The sequence below is a fragment of the Chionomys nivalis genome, chromosome 12, assembly GCF_950005125.1.
Source record: "Chionomys nivalis chromosome 12, mChiNiv1.1, whole genome shotgun sequence".
In the NCBI taxonomy this organism is placed as follows: Eukaryota; Metazoa; Chordata; class Mammalia; order Rodentia; family Cricetidae; genus Chionomys; species Chionomys nivalis.
The window spans coordinates 58521523-58548268 of record NC_080097.1 but is presented as its reverse complement, the minus strand read 5'-3'; the positions used below and the strand labels follow the sequence as shown (position 1 = coordinate 58548268).

Here is a 26746-nt window from a genome sequence, read left to right as displayed (position 1 = left end):
TTTATTTCTAAAAGCAAGCTGCAAGTGTCTAGGGAAGTATTCAGTGAGTTTATTGTTTACGTATGTAGACACATACAATGATCCTATGTCAGAAGGAAGCCCATGGAATTTGCTGCTCCAGTCTCACAGCTGCTTCTCTGCTGATCTCTCACCTGAGGTGGAGCTCGGGGTTATTACTACCAAGGGAGGGATCTTTCCAATAATTCATTTCAGGGGACATGATGCCTGCTTTCATGAGCATCCTTTAAGCTGCATATAAGGCTGGGAACCCAGATGGAACTAAGGATATTCTTCCCTCAACGGGGATGAGGAGAGGAAGCCTGTTGCACTCCCTTGAGCTGTTAGGTAAAATTCTTTGCCCTTCTTCTCTTTTTTTCTGTTAGGTTATACCCTGATACAAAAGACAGAAGCCATACATCTAGTCCCAGTGGTAGCAATTTGCACCATAAAATGAACAATTGTAACTAAAAAGCTGAACAAGATTCCTTGTTTCCCTGAAGAACAAAAATGTGTATAGGCTCATGGATTTTTTTTCCATTTTGAAATTGTTTTGTGAGACGCAGTCTCATTGTTACGTAGTTCTGGCTGTCTTGGGAATCACAGGGATCCACCTGCCTTTACCCATGTGCTGGGATTAATGTTGTGTGCCACCATCCAGACTCTAGAATTTTTCTCAAGTGTCATTATCCCACAGTCAAAGAAGAACCACAGAAGCTATTTTGTGACACAGTTAATTGATGCTTATACTGGTAAGGATGCTGCTCTCCATCTGTCTGAGAGAGATCATTTAGGATCATTTCAATTGTTTATGGGTGGGTGTTTACCTTTAGGTATTATGCTTATTAAATTTAAGTCTTCTTTGATTTGAAATATAAAGAAAACGAATGAATTCCACATGAAGAAATGTCTTACAAAGGAGTATTTACTCTAGAATAATCTAGATTCATCTCAAAAATTATACTGTATGTCTAATAATTTTATACGTTATATTTTTCTAGCATTGTAATGAATTAATTTTGATTTTTTCAGAAGAAAATTTCAGCACTGACATAAAGTCTTCTTGCAGGTAAGGTCTAACAATATATAAAGACTAAGGAAACTCAAAGATAACAAGCTAATTATTGGTTGTATTCTCAGATAGATACTGATTTATACACTCAATTTTTGCTTTGTCTTACAATCCCCATAGTATTATCAATGTATTTTAGCCAGAAATATTGTTGTTTTTAGATCGTGGACATGAGGTGTATACTCAACCATCATTTCCCAAGTACCAATTCTGCGTTTTGGAAAATGAGCCTACTGATGATAACCATACTCACTATGTCCATCTGACATTCCTTGCCTTTCAAAACTTCCTGAAATCAGCTAGTGAACTAGATCTTCATCGCATTTGTCTTTCTGAGAGCTGGCAGGATTTGGGATCATTCTGCATTATCACAGAGTGTTACAAGAAATCAACAAATTGTTTACCTCCTTTGACACCATCTCCACATGCAGAGGCCCTTTTGTTCTGTGTAGGACCCTTTTATAGATGGTGGAAGATCCCATGCCTTCCTCCTACCACAGTGCTCCATCCATCACTTGTCCATTCCTGTGAGCTGTTTTCTACAGTAATGAAGTCTCTGGATCTCAGTACATTATCTGAATATAGAGAGCCAAACTGTGGCATGTTTACTCTTTATGTGTCTATAAAAGGGGCTTTGTCTTCCCCATCAGTAGGACATGAACATAGAGTAGAAGGCCCCTTCTGTCAGTGATCTGCTATCTCAGACAGTGATTTGGTAGAAAATTAAAGGTGGTATGTCAAGCTAGTTCTGTGCTCATCTTAATTGATTACTTCCATAATAGAGGACAATTGTGTTATCATTTGTGGGAACATGTATCATAAAGCATTCTATACACATTAGTAAATTGCTTATTACTAATTATTTATTAATAAATTACTCCAAGTTAAAAGGTTCAAATGCATCACAGTTAATGTCCAAAGTGCAGACTCATAAATTACCGTAGCTACAACTGTTCAAAGACACACCTTGTAAAAACCATGTTCCTTTCTACTAGGAATTCTAAACTGTCTCAAGCTAATAACCTGAAATTATCCACTGAGTTTTACTGCTGTTTGTTTATATTTTTATCTCGTTAATAGCAATGCTCATTTGGCATAGAAACAGGCCGATTATGGTTTCAAGATCCACTCATGAGTGGACTACTAAGGGACAGCTTGAGCATATCCTGGCCATGGTATCTTGTCAGAGTGCTAGCAGAAGCAGGAATCTATTCTATGGTCCACAAACAAACCTTATGAGAGATAACAACACATGCATTGAGAGCCCACAAAATAACCTGAGAGAGAGGGGTTCTGTGATGCTCTATGAGCAGACAATGACATGACAAGTGGAATCGGGGCACTAATTACATTGAGCACAAGAGTAACCATCAGCTACTGCAGGATTAAAAAATGTGTTGTGGAGAAACTAGTGACTTTCTTCGTGTGTGTGTGTGTGTGTGTGTGTGTGTGTGTGTCTTTCTATGCTTTTAGTGGACCAAATTCTTTTTTCACATGAGAAAAAGTGTTAAGGAAATTGTCACCAAACCTAATCAACTGATTGAAGGGCAATTTAATGGCTGATGGTAAATCTCTAATGTATTTTAGGAAAACATTTGGTAAATGTTTTTATATGAATATTAAAATATTACTTTTTAAAACATGCCACAGTGCAGTAAGACCAGCAAGACAGCTAAAATCCCTATTGAAGAAGTCTTTCCAGATTAAAAGAGGTAAGAGTGATGGTGAATACTTTACTACCACCTCCCTAATTTCAAAAACAGCTTGGTTTTTTCAAAATATGAACAGAGGAAATTATATAGAAATGTAATTCTATCTTCTTTAAATTTGCCTTCAAATGTCCTTTGGATTCAGAATTATTTAAGAAGTAATTTCTGAGAAATTGTCAGTCTCAAACTATATCATCTGAAACATGTTTGTTTATTTAATGTGAGTCTCTGATGTACACAGTATCTTTGTATAAATAAAAAGATCTCTAACTAGTCCCCAGTACGTGTCCTCTATGGTCATGTAACCGCAGGTTGATTTGTTATAAATGGATTTTTTATTAAAACCACATTGTGTTTATGCTACATATTATTATATACATCCATGTCAATGTCAATAAGATGATCATGTTAAAAAACCAAAAATACAGTATTCAATTACTTTAAGTTTTTTGAGGAGTAAATGTTAATAAGTTTTCTGGGTTTTGCTCCTTTCTATAATTTCTCAATTTAGACATATTAGATAATTCACATATGGTATTATGTTTGACTTTAATTATCTGTTATTTAATCTGAATATATTTTGACAAAAATCTTGACCTAAGAAATAATAGGCTTGCTCAACATTTTAAAGAAATAAATGGACTTTGAGTCCTGTAGGCAGTTTGGGGGATTGAACACTGTTGTTATAAACATTCTCCAGTAGCGCATGCCCTATTGACTATATTGCCAGTACCTTTTTCCTTTGGTTTTCTTAGTTAGTTTAAGATATGATGATACTTGGTTTGTATGATGATAGACATAATTTCCATAGCAATTGCCATAATAGGAGGAAGGCTGAGAAAGTGCATCATTCTACAGTCGACAGCACTGATTGGTCCATTGAGAATATGGTATCTATCTAACAAAATTGTTCATTTCTTTTACATTTTCCAATATTGTGTAGTACAGGTTTTGTAGTATGACCTAATGGTTCTCTGAATTTCCTCAATGTCTGTTGTTATGTCCTTCTTTTCATATCTGATTTTGTTAATTTGAATGATATGTCTCTCCATCTTTTGATTAGTTTGGATAACGGTTTGTCAATCTTGTTGATTTTTTTTCAAAGAACTAGCTCTTTGTGCCATTGATTCTTTGTATTGTTTTCTGTGTTTCTATTGTGTTGATTTCAGCCCTCTGTTTGATTATTTCCTGTCTTCTACTCCTTCTGGGTGAGTTCTTTATTTGGGGGGGGTCGGTGTGGAGTGTTCTATAGATGTCTGTTAAGGCCATGTGATTCTTTACAACTGTTCTCTTGTTTCTCTCTTAAGTTTCTGTCTGGTTGATCTGTCCATTGGATAGAGGGAGTGTTGAAATCTCCTACTATTAGTGTGTGGTGTTTGATGTATGATTTCAGTTTTAGTAATGTTTCTTTTACATATGTGGGTGCTCTTGAATTTGGGGCATATATATTCAGGATAGAGACTTCATCCTGATGAATTGTTCCTGTCATGAGTATAAAGTGTCCTTTACCATGTCTTCTGATTGATTTTAGTTTGAAATAAAGTTTGTTTGATATTACACCCGCTTGTTTCTTAGGTCCATTTGATTGGAAGATCTTTTCCCAACCCTTTACTCCGAGATAGAGTCTGTCTTTGAGGTTGAAGTGTGTTTCTTGTAAATAGCAGAAGATTCTGTTTTCATATCCATTCGCTTAGCCTGTGCCTAAGAGTAGATTGATTTAAGCGATATTAATGACCAGTGGTTGTTAACTCTGGTTCTCTTTCAGTAGTGGTGTTTGTGTGTTTCCCTTCTTTGGGTTATGCTGGTGGGGGGCTACCAGATTTCCATGGTATTGTGGGTGTAGTTAGCTTCCTTGGGTTGAAGTTTTCCTACTAGTACTTTCTGTAAGGCTGAGTTTTTGGATATGTACTGTTTAAATCTGTTTTTGTCATGGAGTATCTTGCTTTATCCATAGATGGTGAGTGAAAGCTTTGCTGAGTATAGTAGCCTGGGCTTGCATCCATAGTTTCCTAGCGTCTACAAAACATCTATCCAGGACCTTCTGGCTTTCATGGTTTCCATTGAGAAGTCAGGTGTAATTCTGATAGGTTTACCTTATATGTTACTTGACCATTTTCCTTTGCACCTTTTAATATTCTTTCATTATTCTATATGTTCTTTGTTTTGATTATTATATGGCTAGGGAATGCTATTCTTTTGATCCAGTCTATTTGGTCATCTGTAAGCTTCCTGTGTCTTCATAGGGATATCCTTCTTTAGGTTAGGAAAGTTTTCTTCTATAATTTTGTTGAATATGTTTTCTGTGCCTTTGAGCTGGAGTTCTTCTTATTCTTCTACTCCTATTATTCTTAGTGTTGGCCTTTTCATGGTAGCTCAGATTTCCTGAATGTTTTGTGTTAAGAATTTGTTGACCAATGAGTATTTTCTTTATGGTATGTTCAGCACCTGAGATTCTTTCTTTTATCTCTTATATTCCGTTGGTTATACTTGTCTCTGTAGTTCCTGTCATTTACCCAGATTTCCCATATCCACAATTCCCTTGGTGTGTGTTTTCTTTATTACATGTATTTCAGTCTTCAAGTCTTCAACTGTTTCTTTCACTTGTTTGATTGTTTTATCATGTATATTTTTGGGTTTCTTTGAAGAATTTATTAATTTCTTCAAATTTGTCTTCTCTTCAATTTCTTTAAGGGAGTTTTTCACTTCCTCTTTATAGATATTCATCATTTTCATAAAGTTACATTCAAACTCGTTTTCTTCTATTTTGCGGTCAGGATGGTCAAGTCTTCCTTTTGTGTGTCCACTGGATTCTCGTGTTACCATTTTGTGTTTTAGGATGTTGGAGGAATTCTTGCATAGGCACCTACCCATCTCTTCCTTCAAATGAGGCCAGCAGTGTCTTGGCATCTTGGTCCATTTTTGCTGTGGCTGTCTCTTAGGTCTCCTCAGTATTGAAGCAAGCTGTGTTTCAGAATTCCATGGAGCTCGCTGGCACTTGTGGCCCCTCAGTATTGGAACAAACTGTGTTTTAGGGTTCCACGGAGATTGCAGGTGAACAGGCACCACCTTGGATTTTCATTGTGGTAAAGAGGGTTGATGGAGGTCTCCCACATGCTAAGCCTCATTGGCAATCCATTTGTTGTTGGGACCAACACTCTGCTTCAGCCATAGGCAATGCCAAGGAAGTTATATTACAGTTTATATACTGTGAATAAAATAAACAAGAACTTGTTTTATTCCTTTTCAGAGGGCGGGCTTTTAGCATGCAGTGGGAGCTTGATACATTGTCTGTGGGAACTCTGATGTTTCCTGTAAGGTACTACTACCATGGAATTGCTGCTTGGTCCCCACGTTTCTTCCATACTTTTCGCCCTAGAGATACAGTTCAGGCTGAATAACTACTGCAGGGGGCTTTGCAATAGCTCTTACCATGGGAGGTGACAGCTGCTGATGCTGAACTTCTTTGCACTGCCCATTAGCGAAGGAACAGAAGCTAGAACTGAGGGCCTTCTGCAGCTTCCTCAGAAGCACTTGAGGAGAGTGCACACCTTGACCCCTCTCTGGAGCTTTGCCAACCTATCAGTTTGAAATTCTTTGCAGGAGCCATTGTCCTTGGTCTGCTTGTGGTTTTTTTTTTTTGTTTTGTTTTTTGTTTGTTTTTTCATTTTGCTATGCTGCAAAGGGCAGTCACAATAGACTTAGCTTCCTTGTGTCTGGAATTTTCATCTTCAATGGAATAAGGTCAACTCAAACCTTAGATAAACTCTTTTCACTTCCATACAAGATGAGTATACTCACTTACAATTCTCCTGCCACCACTAGTCCAGAGACAAAAGCCACAGCAGCAACACTGTGCTACTACTTTAACACTTCAGCTTGTGATATTGATTCTGGTTAAGATGTCTTATAGTGCTCAAGATCATAGGTGTTTTGTACACCAATTTATTATAAGTAGTAACTTTTGATAAGTTTGTCTCTATTTGAAACATACAAAGAAGTCTCAATTAAGAGTTATCCATATATTTGTTGTCTATAAATCAATATTCACTTTAAATTTTATCCACATTTGGGGACAAAGTATATGTAGAAAAAAATATTGGCCTTGGCATTTAATGCTCTTATATTTTACAGTTGATTATAATATATTTTGTTTTTCGACTTTATAGGTAGTCGAAGACTAAAAGACCAGATCTCACTCAGGTAAGAATGTCTGGATTTTAAAATACATTGAGCATGTAGCGAATATAAAGTTTAGAAGCTGCCACCATGTTTTTCTCTGCGTAAGACAGTTTCAGCTTCTTGATTATTTGCTAATCAAAACTGAATATTTATCTATGGAGAAGCATATAGTTTTAAATAACTGATTATTCCTCTGATATAGCATGAAATGCTATTAGGGCTCCCTATCTGTGGAGGTGATTCAGCGGGTAAAGTGCTGGCTGTGCATATGGGAGAATGGGAGATGGATTCCCAGGGTCTATATGAGGCCTGTTGGTCTTGTGCACTTCTAAAATTCTGGTGAGCTTATGGTGAGATTGCAGGTGGAGACAGAGCATCCCCTGACATTTCCTGGATTGCTTGCCTGAGGCTTGCATTCATGAGTGAGAGACCCAGCTGGTAAACTATGCTTAAGGTTAGGGTCAACTCCCAAGTCTATATTCCAATCACCACACCTACACACTGGCATGTATGTACCTTAAATCACACATACATAGAAATACACAGCATATAACATATTTTGCACATATATGTAAAAGGATCCATTTTCAAGTCATTAATCTTTTTCACTAATTTGTTTGGCTGAGTTGTCTGTGGGAAGAGTGTGAATAATATGGCAAGGTTCAAAACTCTCCAAGGCTTTGCTAAAGATCACCTCAGAATGGCCTTATAGACGTGCTTCTGTCCAGCAGGTTAATAGCTCCCTTAATGAGTTCCCCAACTGTGGTGAATCACCAGGTAGGTGAAGTTAGAAAAGCAAACTGGTTGGTCCAGAGCTTACCAACCAGAAGCCCTGAAATTTGGATCTCTTAGCTGTAGTTTGGATGGAGTAGAGCTGAGGGTACTGTATTGCTCTGCAGTGCCCTGTAAATACTCAAGACGTGTGCAGGAAGTAATGGCCGTTGAGTATAAAGAGGATCATCATAGATCCAGGTGGTTTTGGTGCATGCTTTTAATCCTAGCACTCAGGAAAGCAGAGGCAGGCATATCTGTGAGTTCAATACAAGCCTGTTTTACAAGAACCAGTTCCAGGACAGGCTTCAAAACTACAGAGAAACTCTATCTCAAAAAACCAAAAAAAAAAAAGGAAAAAAAGAATTTCATCATGTACTTGTGCACAGACTACCAATAAAGCAGCTTCAAATCACCAAAATATGGTGAATTGTGATATTGTTGGCAGCTTGATGTTTAAATGTTTAGATTTTTAGATGTTTGATGTTTAGATCAAAATGTTGCTCCCAAAGCAATTTCTTGGGGAGAGTGAGTGACTAAATGTAATGCCTAAAAAGTTTCTTGACAGAAAAGAGGACAAGGTGCTTTAGGTTTAGGGGAAGAAATGAAATAGAAGCATTAAGTACTTAGAGCACAAAACGATCAGTTACTGCAACCATCAGAACAAAGTGTGTGGAAAAACCATCCCATTCCTCTGTCTTGTGTGCTTGGATGTGTGTGTTGTGTGTGTTATTTTAATCCAGAGCTAAATTTTGTATGTTCTTCTCCATGATGAAAGGTGGAAAGGAGAGCAGTCATTAATCATCACCAACTGTTGAAGAATGAATTCAGAATTATTTGGCTCGGCCTCTTTGCCCATGCCTTTAATCGCAGAATGTGGGAGGCAGGAGGCATAGATCTCTTTGATTTCAAGACAAACATGAAACACATAGTGTATAAAAAGTTATCTGGAATACATAATGAGATCCTGTTTCCAAAAATGTTTTTGTAAATATGTAATGTAAGATGTATTAGGGACTCAAAAATAAAGAATTTATAAACATGCTAAGTGTTTTTATATGGATAGTTAAATGATGATCACTTTCAACATATGTCACAGTGAAGGAACAATGACAAGAGAGCCAGAGAAGAGAAAGAAAAAGTGTGTCACCTTCAACAAAGGTAAGAATTACTCCATCTGTCCTACCTTCCCTGAAGAAGAAGGAATAAGGAAGAGTAAAGATTTTAGATCCCAAAAAGGAGTTAAGGAAAACAAGTATAAATCAAGCACTTTCAAGTGTGAAGAATTTTTGTCAAAACATTGTTTATTTCATTTTCATGCTGATATCTGTACAGCCTTTGAATAAATGAGAAAACATCTTTACACAGCGCATGTCTTCCATAGTCACATTGCAGCAAATAGGATTGTCAGAAATTCAGATTTTCCCTGAGTTTTATGACAAATGCCTTGTATTTTGTACTGCATATCGCTACAAATCTCACTGCCACTAAAATGAAATTATGTCACAAAACCTTAATCTATTATTTTCATTAACTAATTTCCCTACCTTATGATGTTACTAAATCATCAGAGTTCTTAAATGTCTGTGAAAGTTCTCAGTTTGGAATGTGTTGGCATACTATATAATTGTTTTCTTTAGAAATCTCCTACTTTAGGGTGGAAGTGTTTCTTTTCCAGTGGATGCATTGATTTTAGGAAGACTTAACAATCCTTATATATTTTCCTTTTCTTTCTTTTCCTTCTTCCTTTTTCTTGGTCCCTGCCTCCCCTCCCTCCCTCCCTCCCTCCCTCCCTCCCTCCCTCCCTCCCTCCCTCCCTCCCTCCTTTCTTTCTTTCTTTCTTTCTTTCTTTCTTTCTTTCTTTCTTTCCTCTGAAGTGCTAGAGGTTGAACATAAGGCTTTGGGAGCATTTTAGGCAAGCACCTTAGCCATTATATCTGCCTTCTGTTTTTGTTAAATAGAATATGGTAAGGGTGTATATCATTTCCATGCTGCAAAGCATGATTCAAGAATAAAAATTGAAACAAGGAGCTGGAGAGATGGCTCAGAAGTTAAGAGCACAGGCAGCACTTTCAGAGGTCCTGAGTTCAATTCCCAGCAACCACATGGTGGCTCACAACTATCTGTAATGAGATCTGGTGCCCTCTTCTGGCCTGCAGGAATATATGAGGACAAAACACTGTAGATATAAGAAATCTTTTAAAAAAATTGAAACAAAAAGCAAAGTGAAGAAAACGACATCATTCGGTATTTCATAGAATTGTCTGCTTCTCCACTGAGTCTGGAGAGACTTTGTGGCAGTGGCAGGAACACCACGTAGTGTTTACTTCCAGCAACTGTCACCACAGTGTCTTTTATACCTAAGTTGCCAGTGGCAACCACTCTAGGTAGTGAATCCAAAACCCTCCTCCCTCAAGAGGTAAGATGAAGAGAGTCAATATTATTGTAATGGAGACAGCGTTGTGTCACTTTATTATGAAGTTTGCTGTTCATGGCATTTGTGGTGGTGAGAACTGACTGAGGCTTCCTGCATAATAAGCATAGGCTTTCCTACTGAGCCGCAATCCCAGTCCACTAGTTGGTGGCTCAAATGGCCTTCCTGAGACATGGGGGAATGCTAAAAAGGCACACTAAGTTTCCTTGACTTTCAACAAGACAAAAATAAATGATTTCATTTCTTTTTTGGTTTATGTTTATTTTAAGGTTATTGAGACAGGGTTTTTCTGTGTGTAGATTGGAGCCTGCCCTTTAATGTATTCTCTACAGAAGCTTGCCTTCTTGCCTCAAACTCCCATGGAGCCTCCTGCCTCTGTCTTCAAGCACTGGGATTAAAGGTGTGAGCAACTACTGCCTGCCTCCAATGTTTCATTTCTAAAAGCAAACTGCAAGTGTCCAGGGAACAATTCAGTGAGTTTATTGTTTATGTATGTAAACATGTACAATGATCCTATGTCAGAAGGTAGCCCATGGAATTTGCTGCTCCAGTCTCACAGCTGCTTCTCTGATGCTCTTGCACCTGAGGTAGAACTCGGGTTTATTACTACCAAGGGAGGGATCTTTTCAATAATTCATTTCAGGGGAGATGATGCCTGATATCATGAGCATTCTCTAAGCTGCATATAAGGCTGGGAACCCAGATGGAACTAAGGATATTCTTCCCTCAAAGGGGATGAGGAGAGGAAGCTTGATGCCTGCCCTATCTTGAGCTGTTATGTGAAGGTCTTTGTCCTTCTTCTCTTTCTTTCTGCCAGGTTTTATCCTGATACAAAAGACAGAAGCCATACATCTAGTCCCAGTGGTAGCAATTTGCACCATAAAATGAACAATTTTAACTAAAAGGCTCAACAAGGTTCTTTGTTTCCTTGAAGAACAAAAATGTGTATAGGCCCATGGATTTTTTTTTCCATTTTGAATCTGTTGTTTTGTTTGTGAGACACAGTTTTATTGTTATGTAGTTCTGGCTGTCTTGGGAATCACAGGGTGATTGTTTATTTTTAGGTATTGTGCTTGATAAGTTTAAGTCTTGTTTGATTTGAAATAAACAAAATGGATCAATTCTACATATACGAATTTCCTACAAAAAGAGTATTTACTCTATAATAGTCTATATTAGTCTCAAAAATGGATACTATGTATCTAATCATTTTATATGTTATCTTTCTCTAGCATTGTAATAAATTCATTTTGATTTTTTTAGAAGTACATTACAATACCAATAAGAAGCCTTTTTGCAGGTAAGGTCTAAGAATACAATAATACTAAGGAAATTCAGAGATAACAAGCCAATTATTGGTTGTATTCTCAGATAGATACTGATTTATACACTCAATTTTTGCTTTGTCTTACAATGCCCATCGTATTATCAATGTATTTTAGCCAGAAATATTGTTGATTTTAGATCGTGGACATGAGGTGTATACTCAACCATCATTTCCCAAGTACCAATTTTGCGTCTTGGAAAATGAGCCTACTGATGATAACGGCACTCACTATGTTCATCTGACATTCCTTGCCTTTTCAATTTTTTTCTGAAATCAGCTAGTGAACTAGATCTTCATCGCATTTGTCTTTCTGAGAGCTGATAGGATTTGGGACCATTCTGCGTTATCACAGAGTGTTCCAAGAAGCCAACAAATTACTTTCTTCATTTGACACCATCTCCACATGTAGAGGCCCTTTTATTCTGTGTAGGACCCTTTTATAGATGGTGGAAGATCCCATGCCTTCCTCCTACCACAGTGCTCCATCCATCACTTGTCCATTCCTGTGAGCTGTTTTCTACAGTAATGAAGTCTCTGGATCTCAGTACATTATCTGAATGTAGAGAGTCAAACTGTGGCATGTTTACTCTTTATGTGTCTATAAAAGGGGCTTTGTCTTCCCCATCAGTAGGACATGAACATAGAGTAGAAGGCCCCTTCTGTCAGTGATCTGCTATCTCAGACCCTGATTTGGCAGAAAATTAAAGGTGGTATGTCAAGCTAGTTCTGTGCTCATCTTAATTGATTACTTCCACAATAGAGGACAATTGTGTTATCATTTGTGGGAACATGTATCATAAAGCATTCTATACACATTAGTAAATTGTTTATTACTAATTATTTATTAATAAATTACTCCAAGTTAAAAGGTTCAAATGCATCACAGTTAATGTCCAAAGTGCAGACTCATAAATTACCGTAGCTACAACTGTTCAAGGACACACCTTGTAAAAACCATGTTCCTTTCTACTAGGAGTTCTAAACTGTCTCAAGCTGAAATTATCCACTGAGTTTTATTGCTGTTTGTTCATATTTTTATCTCGAAAAGTTAATAGCAATGCTCATTTGGCATAGAAACAGACCGATTATGGTTTCAAGATCCACTCATGAATGGACTACTAAGGGACAGCCTGAGCATTTCCTAGGCCATGGTATCTTGTCAGAGTGCTAGCAGAAGCAGGAATCTATTTTATGGTCCACAAACAAACCTTGTGAGAGATAACAACACATGCATTGAGAGCCCACAAAGTAACCTGAGAGAGAGAGAGGGGTTCTGTGATGCTCTAGGAGCAGACGATGACATGACAAGTGGAATCAGGGTACTAATTACATTGAGCAGAAGAGTGACCATCAGTTACTACAATATTAAAATATGTGCTGGAGAGAAACTACTGTCTTTGGTGTTCTCTCTCTCTCTGTCTCTCTTATCTCTCTCTCATCTCTCTCTCTCTCTCTCTCTCTCTCTTTCTCTTTCTCTCTCGTGTGTTTTATGCTTTCCGTGAACTAATTTCTGTGGACTAAATTCTTTCCTTTCTTTCACTTGGGAAAAGTTTAAAAGAAAGTGTCACCAAACCTAATCAACTGATTGAAGGACAAGTTAATGCTTGACTGTAAATCTCTAATGTATGTTAGGAAATCAAACAGCAAATAATCAAAGCATTCGGTCAATGTTCTTGTATGAATATTAAAATATTAATTTTTAAAATATGCCACAGGGGCATACGACCACCTGAAGAGCTGAAACCAATACTTAAGTCTCTTCAGATCAGTGGAGGTAAGAGTAATCATGAATACTTTGCTGCTACTTCCCTAGTTTCAATAGCAACTTAATTCATTCAAAAAAGGAACAAAGTAAATGAGATATAAACATAATTTCATTTTTTAAAATTTGCTTTCTAATGCTCTTCACATTCAAAATTATTTCAGAAATGATTTTCTGAGAAATTTCAGTATCAAACTATCTTACCTGAACCATGTTTGTTTATTTAACATGAGCCTCTGATGCACACAGTATGTTTGTATAAATAAAAGGACCTCTAACTAGTCCACAGTATGTGTCCTCTAGAGTTATGTGACAGCAGTTTTGCTTGTTATAAAATGAATTTTTCTTTCATTTTTATAATAAATATATTACCTTTATGCTACTTATATATTACTGTCAATAAAATTTTATCATGTAAAAATCAGAAATACAGTATTCAATTACTTTCATTAAGGATTTTGAGAACTAAATTAACTACATTTTTATGGGTTTTGTTCCTTTCTATGATTACTCTATTTAGACAATTAGACAATTCACATATGGTTTTATGTTTATCTTTAATTATCTGCTATTTAATCTGACTATTTTTTGGCATAAGAAATAATAGGCTTGCTCAACGTTTTACAAAAGTGGACTTTGAGTCCTGTAGGCAGTGCTGTGGATTGAACATTGCCATTCTAAGATTCTAGCTAGCGCTCGCCCTAATGGCTATACCGCCAGCACCTTTTTCCTTTGGTTTTATTGGTGTAGGATATGGTGATACTTGGTTTACATGCTGATAGACATAATTTCCAGGACAATTTGCCACAGTAGGAGGAAGGCTGAGAAAAGAGCATCATTCTGCAGGGGACAGCACTGACTGGTCCATTGAGTCTGGATAAGATTCTAAGAGTGGGAGGAACACTACAGCGTTTGGGCTTTCAGCTGTCACCACAGTGTCTTTCACACCTACCTTGCCTATGGAGAGCACAGCATCAAGTGAATAGGAGTACATGGAGTGTAGAGGAATCTGAAAGACTTTATTGAAAAGAGTCAGTATTATTGTAATGTGGGTGACTGTCCTTTACATTATTTCGACACTAAATTTCCTTTGTGGTGACGATGGTTGATGGAGGTCTCCAACATGCTAAGCCTCATTGGCAGTCCATTTGTTGGTGGGACAAATGCTCTGCCTCAGCCATCGGCAATGCCAAGGAGGTTATACTGCAGTTTCCATACTGTGAATGAAATAAGCAAATATTTGCTTTATTCCTTTGTGAAGGGCGGGCTGTTAGCATGCAGTGAAAGCTGCTCACTGAAGTTGTGTATGTGTGGACACAAACGTTTCCTGTGAGGTACTACTCCCGTGGAATTGCTGCTTGGTCCCCACATTTCTTCCATGCTTCTCACCCTAGAGATACAGTTCAGGGTGCATAACTACTGCAGGGGGCTTTCCCATAGCTCTTACCATGGGAGGTGATAGCAGCTAGTGCTGATCTTCTTTGCACTGCCCATTAGCGAGGGACCAGAAGCTAGAACTGAGGGGCTTCTGCATCTTCCTCAGAAGCACTTGAGGAGAGTACACACAATGCCCTCTCTCTGTGTGTAGCTTTGCCACCCTGGCATCTGGAAATTCTTTGCCCTTGGTCTACCTGTGTTTCTTAACTTTTGCTATGCTGCAAAGAGCGGTCCTCACAGACTTAGCTTCCTTGTGTCTGGAATTTTCATCTTCAACGAAATAAGTTCAACTTAATCTTTAGAGAGGCTTTTTTCACTTCCATGTAAGATGATATGCTCACTTGCAATTCTCCTAACACCACTAGTCCAGAGACAAATCCAGCAGTAGCAACACTGCTACCAATTAACACTTCAGCTTGTGATATTGATTCTGGTTAAGATGTCAGTTTCTCTGTTTGATAATGCTCATGATCATAGGTGTTTTGTACACCAATTTATTATTAGTATCAACTTTTGATAAAATTGTCTCTGTATTTTAAACCTACAAAGAAGTGTAAATTAAGAGTTATCCTTGTATTTATTGTCTATAAATCAGTATTCATCTTGAAAGCTACACAGATACAAAATATATGTAGTAACGAAGCATTGGCCTTGGCATTCAATGCTCTTTTTTCTACAGTTGCTTATAACATATTTTGCCTTTCTACTCTGTAGATAATGGAAGAAATCAAGACCAAATCTCACTCAGGTAAGTATGTCTGGATTTTAAATACAGTATGTAGAGAATATAAAATTCAGAAGTTGCCACCATGTTTTCCTCTGTGTAAGACAATTTTAGCTTCTTGATTATTTGCTACTGAAAGCTGAATTATGCCTCAGATACAGCGTGCAATGCTGTTAGGACTCCCTGTCTGTGGAGGTGATTCAGCAGATAAAGTGCTGGCTGTGCATATGGGAGAATGGGAGATGGACGCCCAGGGTCCACATGAGGCCTGTTGGTCCTATGCGCTTCTAAAATCCTGGTGAGCTTTGGTGAGATTGCAGGTGGAGACAGACCATACTCTGACATTTTCCGGATGGCTTGCCTGGATTGCTTGCCTGGGGATTGCATTCATGAATGAGATTCAGCCATATAACTAAGGCTGAGGGTGAGGGTCAACACCCAAGTCTGTACTCCAATCACCACACCTACACACTGGCATGTATATATCTGAAATCACACATACTTACAAATACACTGCACATAACATGCCATGTACATAGATGTAAAAATATTAGTTTTCAGGCTATTAATCCTGTTTACTAGTATGTTTGGGGCAAGGTGTCTGCTGGGAAGAGTGTGGGCAAAATTCTCCCAAACTTTGCTGAGAGGATCACCTCAGAATGGCCTTATAGACATGCTTCTGTTCAGCAGGTTTATTTCCCTCTTAATGAGTTCCACCTCTGTGGTGAATCCCTAGGTAGGTGGAAGTTAGAAAAAGAAAGTGTTTGTTCCAGAGTTTGCCAATCAGAAACCCTGAAATTAGGAACTTTTAGCTGTAGTTCAGAAGAAGCAAAGTTGAGGGGACAATGTTGCTATCCAGTGTCCTATAAAATGACTCAGAAATACCCTTGAGTATAAAGAGTTTCAACATATGCATGTGGACACACTATCAAAACATAACTTCGAGGCCCCAAAATATGGTGTCTTCTGAGATTGATGGCAACTTAATTCTTAGACATAGAGTATATTTCATGTTTTCCCAAAGCAACTCCTTGGGAGAGAGTGCTATGAAATGAAATGCCTAATTTTTTTTTGTTTGTTTTTTTTTTTTTACAAAAAACAGGCTATGGTGCTTTAGGTTTAGGGGAACAAATGAAATAGGAGCATTAAGTGCTCAAAACAATCAGTTACTGCAACCATCATAACAAGTGTGTGCAAAACTCGCCATTCCCCCCTCCTATGTGATGGGATGTGTGTGTGTGTGTTGCATGTGTGTGTGTTGCATGTGTGTGTGTTGCATGTGTGCATATGCCTGTTGCATGCTTTGCATATTTCTCTGTGCAGACATGAAGGAAAGAGGAGGATATTGGTGTCTTGCATCATTCTCTAACTTATCCACTTGACATAAGATCTCTGACTGACCCTGGAGCTGGTCTGGCAGCCAATAAGCCCAAATGGTAGCCTGTCTCTTCCACCCACAGTACTGGGGTTACATGTGCATGTACCATGCCCAGTTTTTTATGTGGATGCTGAGGATTCAAACTCAGGTTGATCTGTGTTGGCAGCAAACATTCTTACTGACTGACCCATCTCCCAAACCACTGGCTTTTTAAATTTTTATTTTTAAATACAACTATGAGTGAGTCTTCACTGAATGTTACATAGATTGAGACAAGTTGAAACTGCCAAAGCAAAAACTTTTTAAAACGGGGGTCAATGTTGAATTACATAAATGCAAAAATGTCACTTAGTGCACAGATAACAAACTTTTCAAGAGAGATGCTCTAAGGACCAAACTCACCTCTCACTGCATGTTTTGATTCTAAAGGCTCTCTGAAAGACCTCATGTTACAACAGAGGACATGGCCACCACCTCTGCTATTAAGGTAAAATTCTCCTTTGTGAAATTTGTTTTCTTATGAATTTTGTTAAAATGCAGCAGTAGTCTACCTATCCAGTTTTATATGGAAATTTGGTCAGAGAAAAGTGTTTGGTATCAGTGAACCATCTCTTCTATAAATTCCAGTGAGCAGTAAGTCCTTGCAGATAGCGGTGGCCCGATAAGAGAATGAACTGGAAACACAGGGAGTGGAAGATTGAGTGCAGTTCTCATATATTAGAAGATGCCTGGTGCTTGATCAAGGATGGTTTGCAGAAATAGATACACATTAGACTGATTTTAAAAAAACTGTGGTAATACATCTGAATACATTTTAAAGGGTCCAGTTATTGTAGTGATCCAGGCATCACCCAGGTGCCTTTTCTCTCAGGATAATTGCAGGCAGGTTTTCTCTTCCTTTGAATATTTCTATTTCAGGACCACAGATAAGACCATCTCCTCTGTCTGTCTCTTTTCTTCTGTATTTACATCAGCAAGAAATTCTGGAAATGTAGCTATTTGTAATCTGTTCAACCAAGTTTTCATTATGAAGAGATTACAGTGTGTTTTCTGTTTGATTCCACCAGGAGGATATTGACAACTCTTCCTCCAGGTACACGGTAAGTATTTTTCCCCAATTAGCCAGCAGTGTAGATGTGAAGATTCAATTACTATATAGTAACACTTTGGTTTCCGGATATTTGCTCTGTATTTGACAATAATATACACTCTGATTCTTTGTTTCATGTTCACATATTTAAAATATTTTAGGGTTATACTTAGCATTTATGTGTTCCTAGTAAAGTGACCTCATCACTGTGAGCTGCAGGAGGTTAGGAATCCTGTTTGTAACCTGGAGCCTTAGAGTAAGGGCTGTGTGAATCAGAAGTTGAATATTAATGACTTTTGAACGGAACTCAGCAGAAAAATGGGTTTCTATAAAGCAGTTTCACAGATTCTATGATATGGAGGACACTAGTAAGTGAGAGTTTATTTGTAAGTTGAAAATAATATACATTTTGCCTCCCAAACGTAGAAGAGAAACACTGATGAAAGGGGGGCTATTAAAATTAATAATCATCTCAAATAAGATTCAGAAAGTTTAAAATATAGTGAGTTCAGTTTAGTCTCAATCACAGGGAAAGGCCAAATTTCTCAATTCATGATTTTCTCAATCTACCTAGTAAGGAATAAAGTAGTTTTGATATTGTGCACCCCAAATCAAGAGTTCATTTCCTAATCAAACTAGGAAAATTGATCCTCTGTCTTTTCATTGCAGATCATACAGAAACAAATTTTGTATTACAAGAAGATCACTGCAATGAAGAAACTGGACCAAGCAGGTCTTAGCAAATCAGTGCTAGACCTAAGTACTCTGGGAGAGGCACTTCCTGAATTCTCTAGAAAGAAGTCATTCTTCATGGTAATTCCTATTAATTTAAAAAGTAACATATTTGTCTGTGAGGAGAATGTTGACTTTGTGTTTCTATGTCTGTATAGTTGCAAATCATGTCAGAGAAGACAAAGCCTTGAACATACTTTTCACCCCCATCATACTCTCCTTCCTATGAATACTCATGCTAGCCTGTCCCCTTCTAAGACAGTAGTTCTCAATGTTCCTTATGCTGTGAACATTTAACACAATTTCTCATGTGATGATCCTACCCATAAAATGATTTTTGCTGCTCCTTCATAACTGTAATTTTGCTAATGTGATGAATCATAATGTCGATATCTATGTTTCCAGAAGGCCTTAGATGATCTCTGTAAAAAGGTCCTATGATCCCCAAATGGGTTCACAGGTTGGGAATCCCTGTTCTAAGGTGTAAGTGATAGCAAATTAGACTATGGAAACAAAAATCAGAAAGTGAGTAACTTTTATCACAGTTGTGGAGGACTCATAAAACACAGAGAATAAAAAATAAAGACTCCTTGAGTCATAACTGTCAACATGAGTGCACATAACATACATACAATGTTTTAAACTGATTTATTTTATGTGTATAAATATTTTGCATGCATTCTCTCCATTCACTTTGTGTGTGTGCTGCCCACAGACACCCAAGACAGCATTTGATCTCCTGGAATTGGTGTTCCAGATGGTTGTCAGCATATGTGTGGGCTGGAATCTAGTCCAGGTCTCTGCAAGAGGAACAAGTGTCATAAACTACTGAGCCATCTTTCCAGTCCCCAGAATGAATCCATTTGATACACAAATAGAATATATCATCAGTGGAAATGAGTAGTCAGTCTCAGGATGTTTACTACCCTCCTAGCCCTAGGCCACTTTGACACATTGAAATCCAGAGAACACAGAGGCAGCACAAAGAGCAGTAGGAGGCTGGGCATGTTGGTGCACACCTTTAATCCCTGTAATCACTAAGCAGAGGCTGGCTGTTCTCTGTCCGTTCAAGGACACCCTGGTCTCTATTTATTTGAAGGATGAGGGGAGGCAAGGAACATGTGCACCAAGCAGAAGTGTGGAGGTCAAAGGATAATGTATATAGGAGTAAGTTTTCTCATTTCAGGCTCAGGTATCAAATTCAAGTTGTCAGTCATACTGGCAAGTGCCTTCATCCATTTAGCCATCACACTGGCTCTCTGATTTACACTTGGACTGAAATGTTGTAGCACTCACACACACCACCACCACCACCAGCACCACCAGCACTACCACCACCACCAAACAAGAGAAAAAGAGTGACAGAGAGAGAAAGGATATCATATGTTTGAATACTTTGTTACAATTTAGGAGATTGGTTAACCTTTGGGATGGCATATGGTCTGGTTAGCAGAAGGTTGTCTGTGGTGGGTCTTAGTGTTTATCACTACTTCTGGAATCAGTTCTGAGTTGTCTCCTTCCCTGTCTACCAGCATGTGAGAAGCAATAGACCCTTGCCACAGACAAAGCTTCCCTGTTTGCTTTCCCTACTTCAACTGCTGCAGGGAAAGTCAGTCAGTTAGAGCAGGGAAGGCAAACAGTAGTTCCCTGTAGCCATGAGCCTTTTTCCCTTGCATAAATAATCTCTGTCAGATATTTTGTCACAGCAACTATAAAAGTGATTGCCTTCTTTGTTTTTATTTATTTATTTTACTTTTTCTTTTATTCTTTAAGACAATCTTTTTTTTTTATTTTACATACCAATCCCAATTCCCTCTCCCTCCCTTCTGCCTGCTCCTCCAACTCTCCACCACCCCACTCCACACTACCCCACTCCTCATTCATTCCTCATAGAAGATGAGGTCTCCCACGGGGAGTCAACAAAGTCTGTCATATCCTTTGAGGGAGGACTAAGGCCATCCTCCCTGTATCTAGGCTGAGCAAAGTATCCCTCCATGGGTAATGGGTTCCAAAAAGCCAGTTCACACACTAGGGGTAAATAAATCCTGACCCACTGCCAGTGGACCCACAAAACTGACCAAACCATATGACTGTCACCCACATTCAGAGGGCCTAGTTTGGTCCTGTGCCAGTTCCCTAGTTGTCAGTCAATAGCCAGTGAGCTCCCACAAGTTTGGGTCAGCTGTTTCTGCAGGTTTTTTTTTTCTATAATCGACCTCAGATTTTATCACAAAGCAAATCTCAACAGATTAAAAATAGTGGAAACAACCCCGTGTCTTATTGGATCACCTATGGGTTAAAGTTAGAATTCAACAACACTAATTGCAAAAATTCCACATACTCATGGAAACTGAACAGTTCTCAACAGAATTATCCCTGGATCAAGGAAAAATAAAGGAAGCCTTCCTAGAATTTAATAAAAATGAATGCATGACATACCCAATTCTTTGGGATGCTTTGAAAGCAGTACTAACAGGAAAATTCATAGCCCTAAGTGCCTATATAAAGAACCTGGAGAAATCTCACACTAGCATCTTAACAGCACACCTGAAAGCTCTAGAACAACGACAACAAAAAAGTGTTTCACTCAGGAGGAGTAGATACCAGAAAATTATCAATTTGAGGACTAAAATCAATAAAATAGAAACAAAGTAAATGAAACAAAGAGTCAATGGGACAAAGAGATGGGGTTTTGAGAAAATCAGCAAGATAGACAAACCCTTATTCAAACTAATCAAAAGAAAGAGAGACCAAAATCAGAAATAAAAGGGGACATAGCATCAGACACTGAGGAAATCCAGAGAATTATCAGGTCATATTTCAAAAATCTGTATTGGAGAAAAGTGGAAAATATAAAGGAAATGGACAATTTTCTTTTGTGTTTTAAACCTTCAGAAGGTATAAAGCAAGCAGGAGAGCTCGCTCTGTTTGTACCCCCTACTTAACCAAGTGCCAGTTTCCATTACAAATGGCTAACAACTAGCTAGTTACCTTGAACCATCTAAATTCAGCATTAGGAGAGACAAGGGCAGACTTGACATAATTATGACACTTAATAAAACCATTAGTAACTGTAATTTTAATATATTCAGAACCAAACTCCGAAGTTCTTTCTTTTAAGCCTAATCCAACTTGGTTTCTAAATTAATATTAGCTATTATGTATGGGGTCAAAGTGAGTAATTGGTCAAGGGAGGTCTTAGCAGGGAGACAGATCTCAAGTGATTTTAATAAACAGACATTCAATTGCCAGACATCTTCCAAGATTTCAGTGAAAAATCATTAGCATATAAATTGACATGATTAATACAAATGTAAATTTTAGACTAATGTTGAAATTTTAGGCTGATACAGAAAGTAAATGGTAATGTGATGAGTGTGGCGACCATGGAGTGTTCCCCTTGGTGTGAAGGGACCAACATCTTGGATATGCAAAGGATTAGAATACAAACCACAATATACAAAGCACAATATCACTAATAGAAATGAGATCTTAGCATATTCTTGAGGCAAATAAAGCGAAAGGGCAGTTGTTTCTATCCTTCAAAGATGTGATTGAAATAAAAAGAGACATCACTTTTATGATGTTAGATTTGCATAAAATCATATTAACACATGAGTTTCCAGAACCCATTACCTGGTGATTGCAGTGTAATGAGTATAAAATCACCACCTGATCTAGATAATGTCAGTTCCCCATACTAGCAGAATACTAAGCAGAAGTCTTCATGAAGAGCTACAGTCAGACATGCTGATAAATGACACAGGCTTCAAAGGCACAAAGATGATGCTTAGCTTAGGAGAAAGAAAAAGCTCACATCACAATGAGATGGAGAAAACATCTTCATTCTGAACTGATAAAAACCAATCTCTACCTCTATCTCTGTTTTTCTCTCCTCTCTCTCTCGCACACACTTCTTTTCATTAAAAGGCTACAACACAGAGAGAGAGAGACACACACACATATGCCAGCAGTTCAGAGCCCTTACATTGCAATCCTGTTGATAGGAGTTCCATCCCAGAGAACCAAACAAACAACAAGTGTCTCACATATGTAATCTCAACACCCCTAAATCCAGATTGGAGGCTGAGAGAGTAGAACAGCTCTGAAACCTACAAACCAGCCAGACTGGAACACACAGAGGCACAGAAACATTGAGAGACCCTGTCTCACGCAGTGAAACAGAGAGCTGCCTCCTGAAGGTTATCCTCTGCGCTTCACACACACACACACATGCATGCATGCACGTATACTCACACGCACTAGCATAGCACAAACAGGCATATTAATTCAAGCACACAAGCAAACACACACTCCAATAGTAATTTTTAGGATGATACAAAATTGATTATTCAGATAATAAATGGTGTCTATATATTCATTGTCACTCCTGTTGTGTAACTAACATATAAGGAAAATATCTTCAGGGTCTTCTCAGTCATCTTTAGTGTTTCTATTCTCCATGTGATATGTGTCCTGGAAAACTATACTTGTACCATGTGGCCCTTTCATTCCCTTTTTATAACTGGCTTAAGCATATTTAGTTAATGATGAAGCAATGAGTGAAATATATGGCGTGTGAAAATGTGTCTGAGGCTCACAAACCTCGAACTTTGATGTGTTCACGCTCATCATTCTCAAGGAAACCAATGAACTGAACATTTTCACATGATGCCCTTGAGCAGTTTGGACACACATGTAGTATGTGTACTTCCTCATCTGTTTTCCTTTACAAACAATGCTTCTCAAGCTATTTTGTTTACTATCTCCACGTTACGTTACATTGTTTGATCATGTTGGGTAAGCTTTGGAACGTTTGAGTTTTTCACATAAGTAGCACAAAGTCTCCTCAAACCTGGTACAGAAAGGTAAACATAGACTGCTAAGTTAGGAGTCTCCCTGAGATGTCATGAATGATTAAGGCCTAACATCATTATTTGTAATTGGAATAAAAGTTGGGGAAGCTCCTCTTCTGACAAACAGCATCAAATGCATTTTCAAAACTGGCACTTCCTAGATGTATCTGATTAAATCAGGTGGTGCTCTATGTATCCTATCTAAGCAAACATTATGGAATTGTCTCAACTCTTTTGGCATAATCCACTGCAAAATACCCCTTCAGCCTTTCAAATGCATCCTTCAGGTTCTGTCCATGTCATTGGAAGATGGTTATATTATTTTCTATTGCTGTAATAAAACACCCTGCCCATGGGGGATGGAGAGATGGTTCAGTGGTTAAGAGCACTGCTTGCTCTTCCAAAGGTCCTGAGTTCAATTCCCAGCAACCACATGGTGGCTCACTACCATCTATGAAGGGATTTGGTGCCCTCTTTTGGACTGCAGGGCTAGATGCATGATACTAACAATACCGTATACATAATAAATAAATAAATCTTTAAAAGAATTAAAAAAAAAAACACCATGCCGAAAGCAACATCTAGAAGAAAGTGTTTATTCAGAGTGTGACACATGGTTCCAATGGGATACATACAATTTCATCACCACCATGATTCAGGCTGGCAGGCATGGTGCTGTAGCAGCAGCTGAGAGTTACGTTTAACTCTATACAAGAAACCAAGAGCTCACTAGAAATGGCACCAATCCTTTGAAACCCAAGACCACACAACTCCTCCAACAAGGCCACACCTCCTAACCTTCCCCCCAAATAGTTCCACTGCCCGGAAACCGACATTCAAATATTTGAACCCATGAGTCCGTTCTCATTCAAGCCACCACAGAGATGCTGGAACAGGCTATTACATTCATCAGCCATATATAAAAACAGTCATAGCTAAGGAGTAAGAATTTGGATGGCATCTCCCAGAACCCTCACTTCAGCTCCATAGTTCCCATCTGCTGTGGATGGTGGCACACTTTATTCATGCATTTCAAAAGTCACCCTCACTATTCCGTTATCCCAGGAACCTAATGGGCAATTGTGAAAGCCATGGGGAAAGCAGGAGTGTGGTGCAGAAGAGAGAGGTTCTTTTTGTTTCCAAAGCCCCTGATTGTCACATTCTCTTATGGAATGTAAAGTCCTTGTCATAAAGACAGGAGAGGACACATTGTGTCTTTTTTTCCATCTTCCCGTTATAGAGAGGTAGCAAAGAACCGTAGAAAAGAAGGCATAAAGCTGAGAAGGTCCCCTTTTAAGATTCTCAAACTCTGGGCCTTTGACTAAACCAGAAAGGAAGCAAAAGTTTCAGGATATCAGCGGTTATAGTGATAAAATTAGCCTGAGAAAACAAACATTTGGGGACTCTAAATCAAGACCCTGACATGAACAGATAAGTTCTAAAATGAACAAAAATAAGTGAAATTTTCAATGAAATCTAACATCTCAAAATTTCCTTAAAGGTTGAAACAAAGAAGGGAGAAGGTTTCCTTCCTCCACCTAATGTGCATGACATCGTGCCCCAGCCTCCTGCCCATGCCGATGCGACATCAACTTCTCATGTTAGTGAAAAAGGTGACAATCGTCAGTCACCTGAGGAAACTACTGTTAAGAACACCAGCGTTAGTGAAAGAGGTGACAGTCGTCAGTCACCTGAGGAAACAGCTGTTAACATCACCAGCGTTAGTGAAAGAGGTGACAGTCGTCAGTCACCTGAGGAAACAGCTGTTAACAACACCAGCGTTAGTGAAAGAGGTGACAATCGTCAGTCACCTGAAGAAACTACTGTTAACAACATCAGCGTGGATCACACACGTTCTCTAGGTACTTATACTGGGCATGCAAGGGGGAGAACACATGCTGTCCCTTAGCTTGCTCCTGGTAGACACACTGGTGACACCATGGACCCTGTGCAACATTCTGACCCCGTTCTTGACACCTGCTTAGAAGAGAACACAGTGTCTTAGCTTCGCTACTGACCAGAAATCTGCTCTTGTTTGTATCCCAGGTGACGCGTTGCACCCTCAGAATGCTAATATGCGGGTTCTTGCTTCAAGTCCCGCTCACCGCACCAGCTATGCAGCGAATACCCCCACCAAGGTTTTTTCAATTTGGGCAGCAACCACATCATTGCTTCTCCTAACATCGTCATTATGGTTGCTGAAGTTGGTGGCTTTGATGATGCCGTGGGTATGGAACCTAATTTAGAAATCCTGCACAGTTAAAGTTACAAGGAGCTTAACAAGGTAAGTTAGACCATAACAATGGCTTAAAATTGATAAATATTTCTGTGCGAGAAATCCAATTCTCTTTGGCTCTAATATGCGTGATGATAAATAAATATCATACTTTGTATAGGACTCTTTAGATATTACCTATAACTATAAAAAATGATTATCTTTTCTAGTCATACTGAAAATGCATCACATAAAATTAACAAAATCTGTTTAGTCCAACCAAACTGATCAAGTAAAGTTGGTAAGCACACAGTTGCCTCCCATGCTGGAATGAGGAAATGATTTTCACTCTTAATGTGAAACTTGTATTTTCTGAATGGCTAAGCAGGGAAATGTAACTGTTAGATATTGGTTTTTATTTTTCTGTGTCCATACACTGTGACTTATGTGGACAGCATCGTTTTGGAAACAAACACCCCAAAAGAAACAACCTCTGAGAATAAAACCAATGAAACAAGACTCGACATTCTCAACATTCTCAAACACAATGATATTCATGGTGACACGACACTGCATAGGATTCTCCGGGTGATGCCTCTGTTACTGCTTATCTTGACGATGCCACCCATGATGTTCTGAAACTACTGATAATTCTTGCTTTTCTTTTTAGTTTCTGCTGAAGAACCTATGAGGATCTCCTGTCATCAAGTAACAAACTGTCAGAAACATTTTTTGAGGTTTTCTTTCATTTTATTGTTTGAAGAATATTTTCAGTTTACTCTTTGACATTTTAATGTATGTAATTTAGTTTCTGCTGAAGAACCTATGAGGATCTCCTGTCATCAAGTAACAAACTGTCAGAAAATTTTTTGAGGTTTTCTTTCATTTTATTGTTTGAAGAATATTTTCAGTTTACTCTTTGACATTTTAATGTATGTAATTTAGTTTCTGCTGAAGAACCTATGAGGATCTCCTGTCATCAAGTAACAAACTGTCAGAAACATTTTTTGAGGTTTTCTTTCATTTTATTGTTTGAAGAATATTTTCAGTTTACTCTTTGACA

The 26746-nt window shown here is 38.3% G+C and overlaps 1 protein-coding gene across 2 annotated transcripts in view; it reads left to right on the top strand.

The window, feature by feature from the left end:
- LOC130884971 (uncharacterized) overlaps window positions 1-26512 on the top strand; it is a 52531-nt gene extending 26019 nt beyond the window's left edge. For both annotated transcript variants that reach the window (XM_057786310.1, XM_057786308.1), the window contains 13 exons: window positions 1030-1066; window positions 2720-2781; window positions 6945-6978; window positions 8828-8889; window positions 11426-11462; window positions 13205-13263; window positions 15403-15436; window positions 17220-17277; window positions 17858-17890; window positions 18550-18693; window positions 24970-25330; window positions 25515-25752; window positions 26354-26512. In XM_057786310.1, coding sequence (XP_057642293.1) covers window positions 1030-1066; window positions 2720-2781; window positions 6945-6978; window positions 8828-8889; window positions 11426-11462; window positions 13205-13263; window positions 15403-15436; window positions 17220-17277; window positions 17858-17890; window positions 18550-18693; window positions 24970-25330; window positions 25515-25714 — 1121 coding nt within the window. In that variant the 3' untranslated portion in view covers window positions 25715-25752; window positions 26354-26512. The remainder of the gene's footprint in view (window positions 1-1029; window positions 1067-2719; window positions 2782-6944; window positions 6979-8827; window positions 8890-11425; window positions 11463-13204; window positions 13264-15402; window positions 15437-17219; window positions 17278-17857; window positions 17891-18549; window positions 18694-24969; window positions 25331-25514; window positions 25753-26353) is intronic.
- The last annotated feature ends 234 nt before the right edge of the window (window positions 26513-26746 follow it).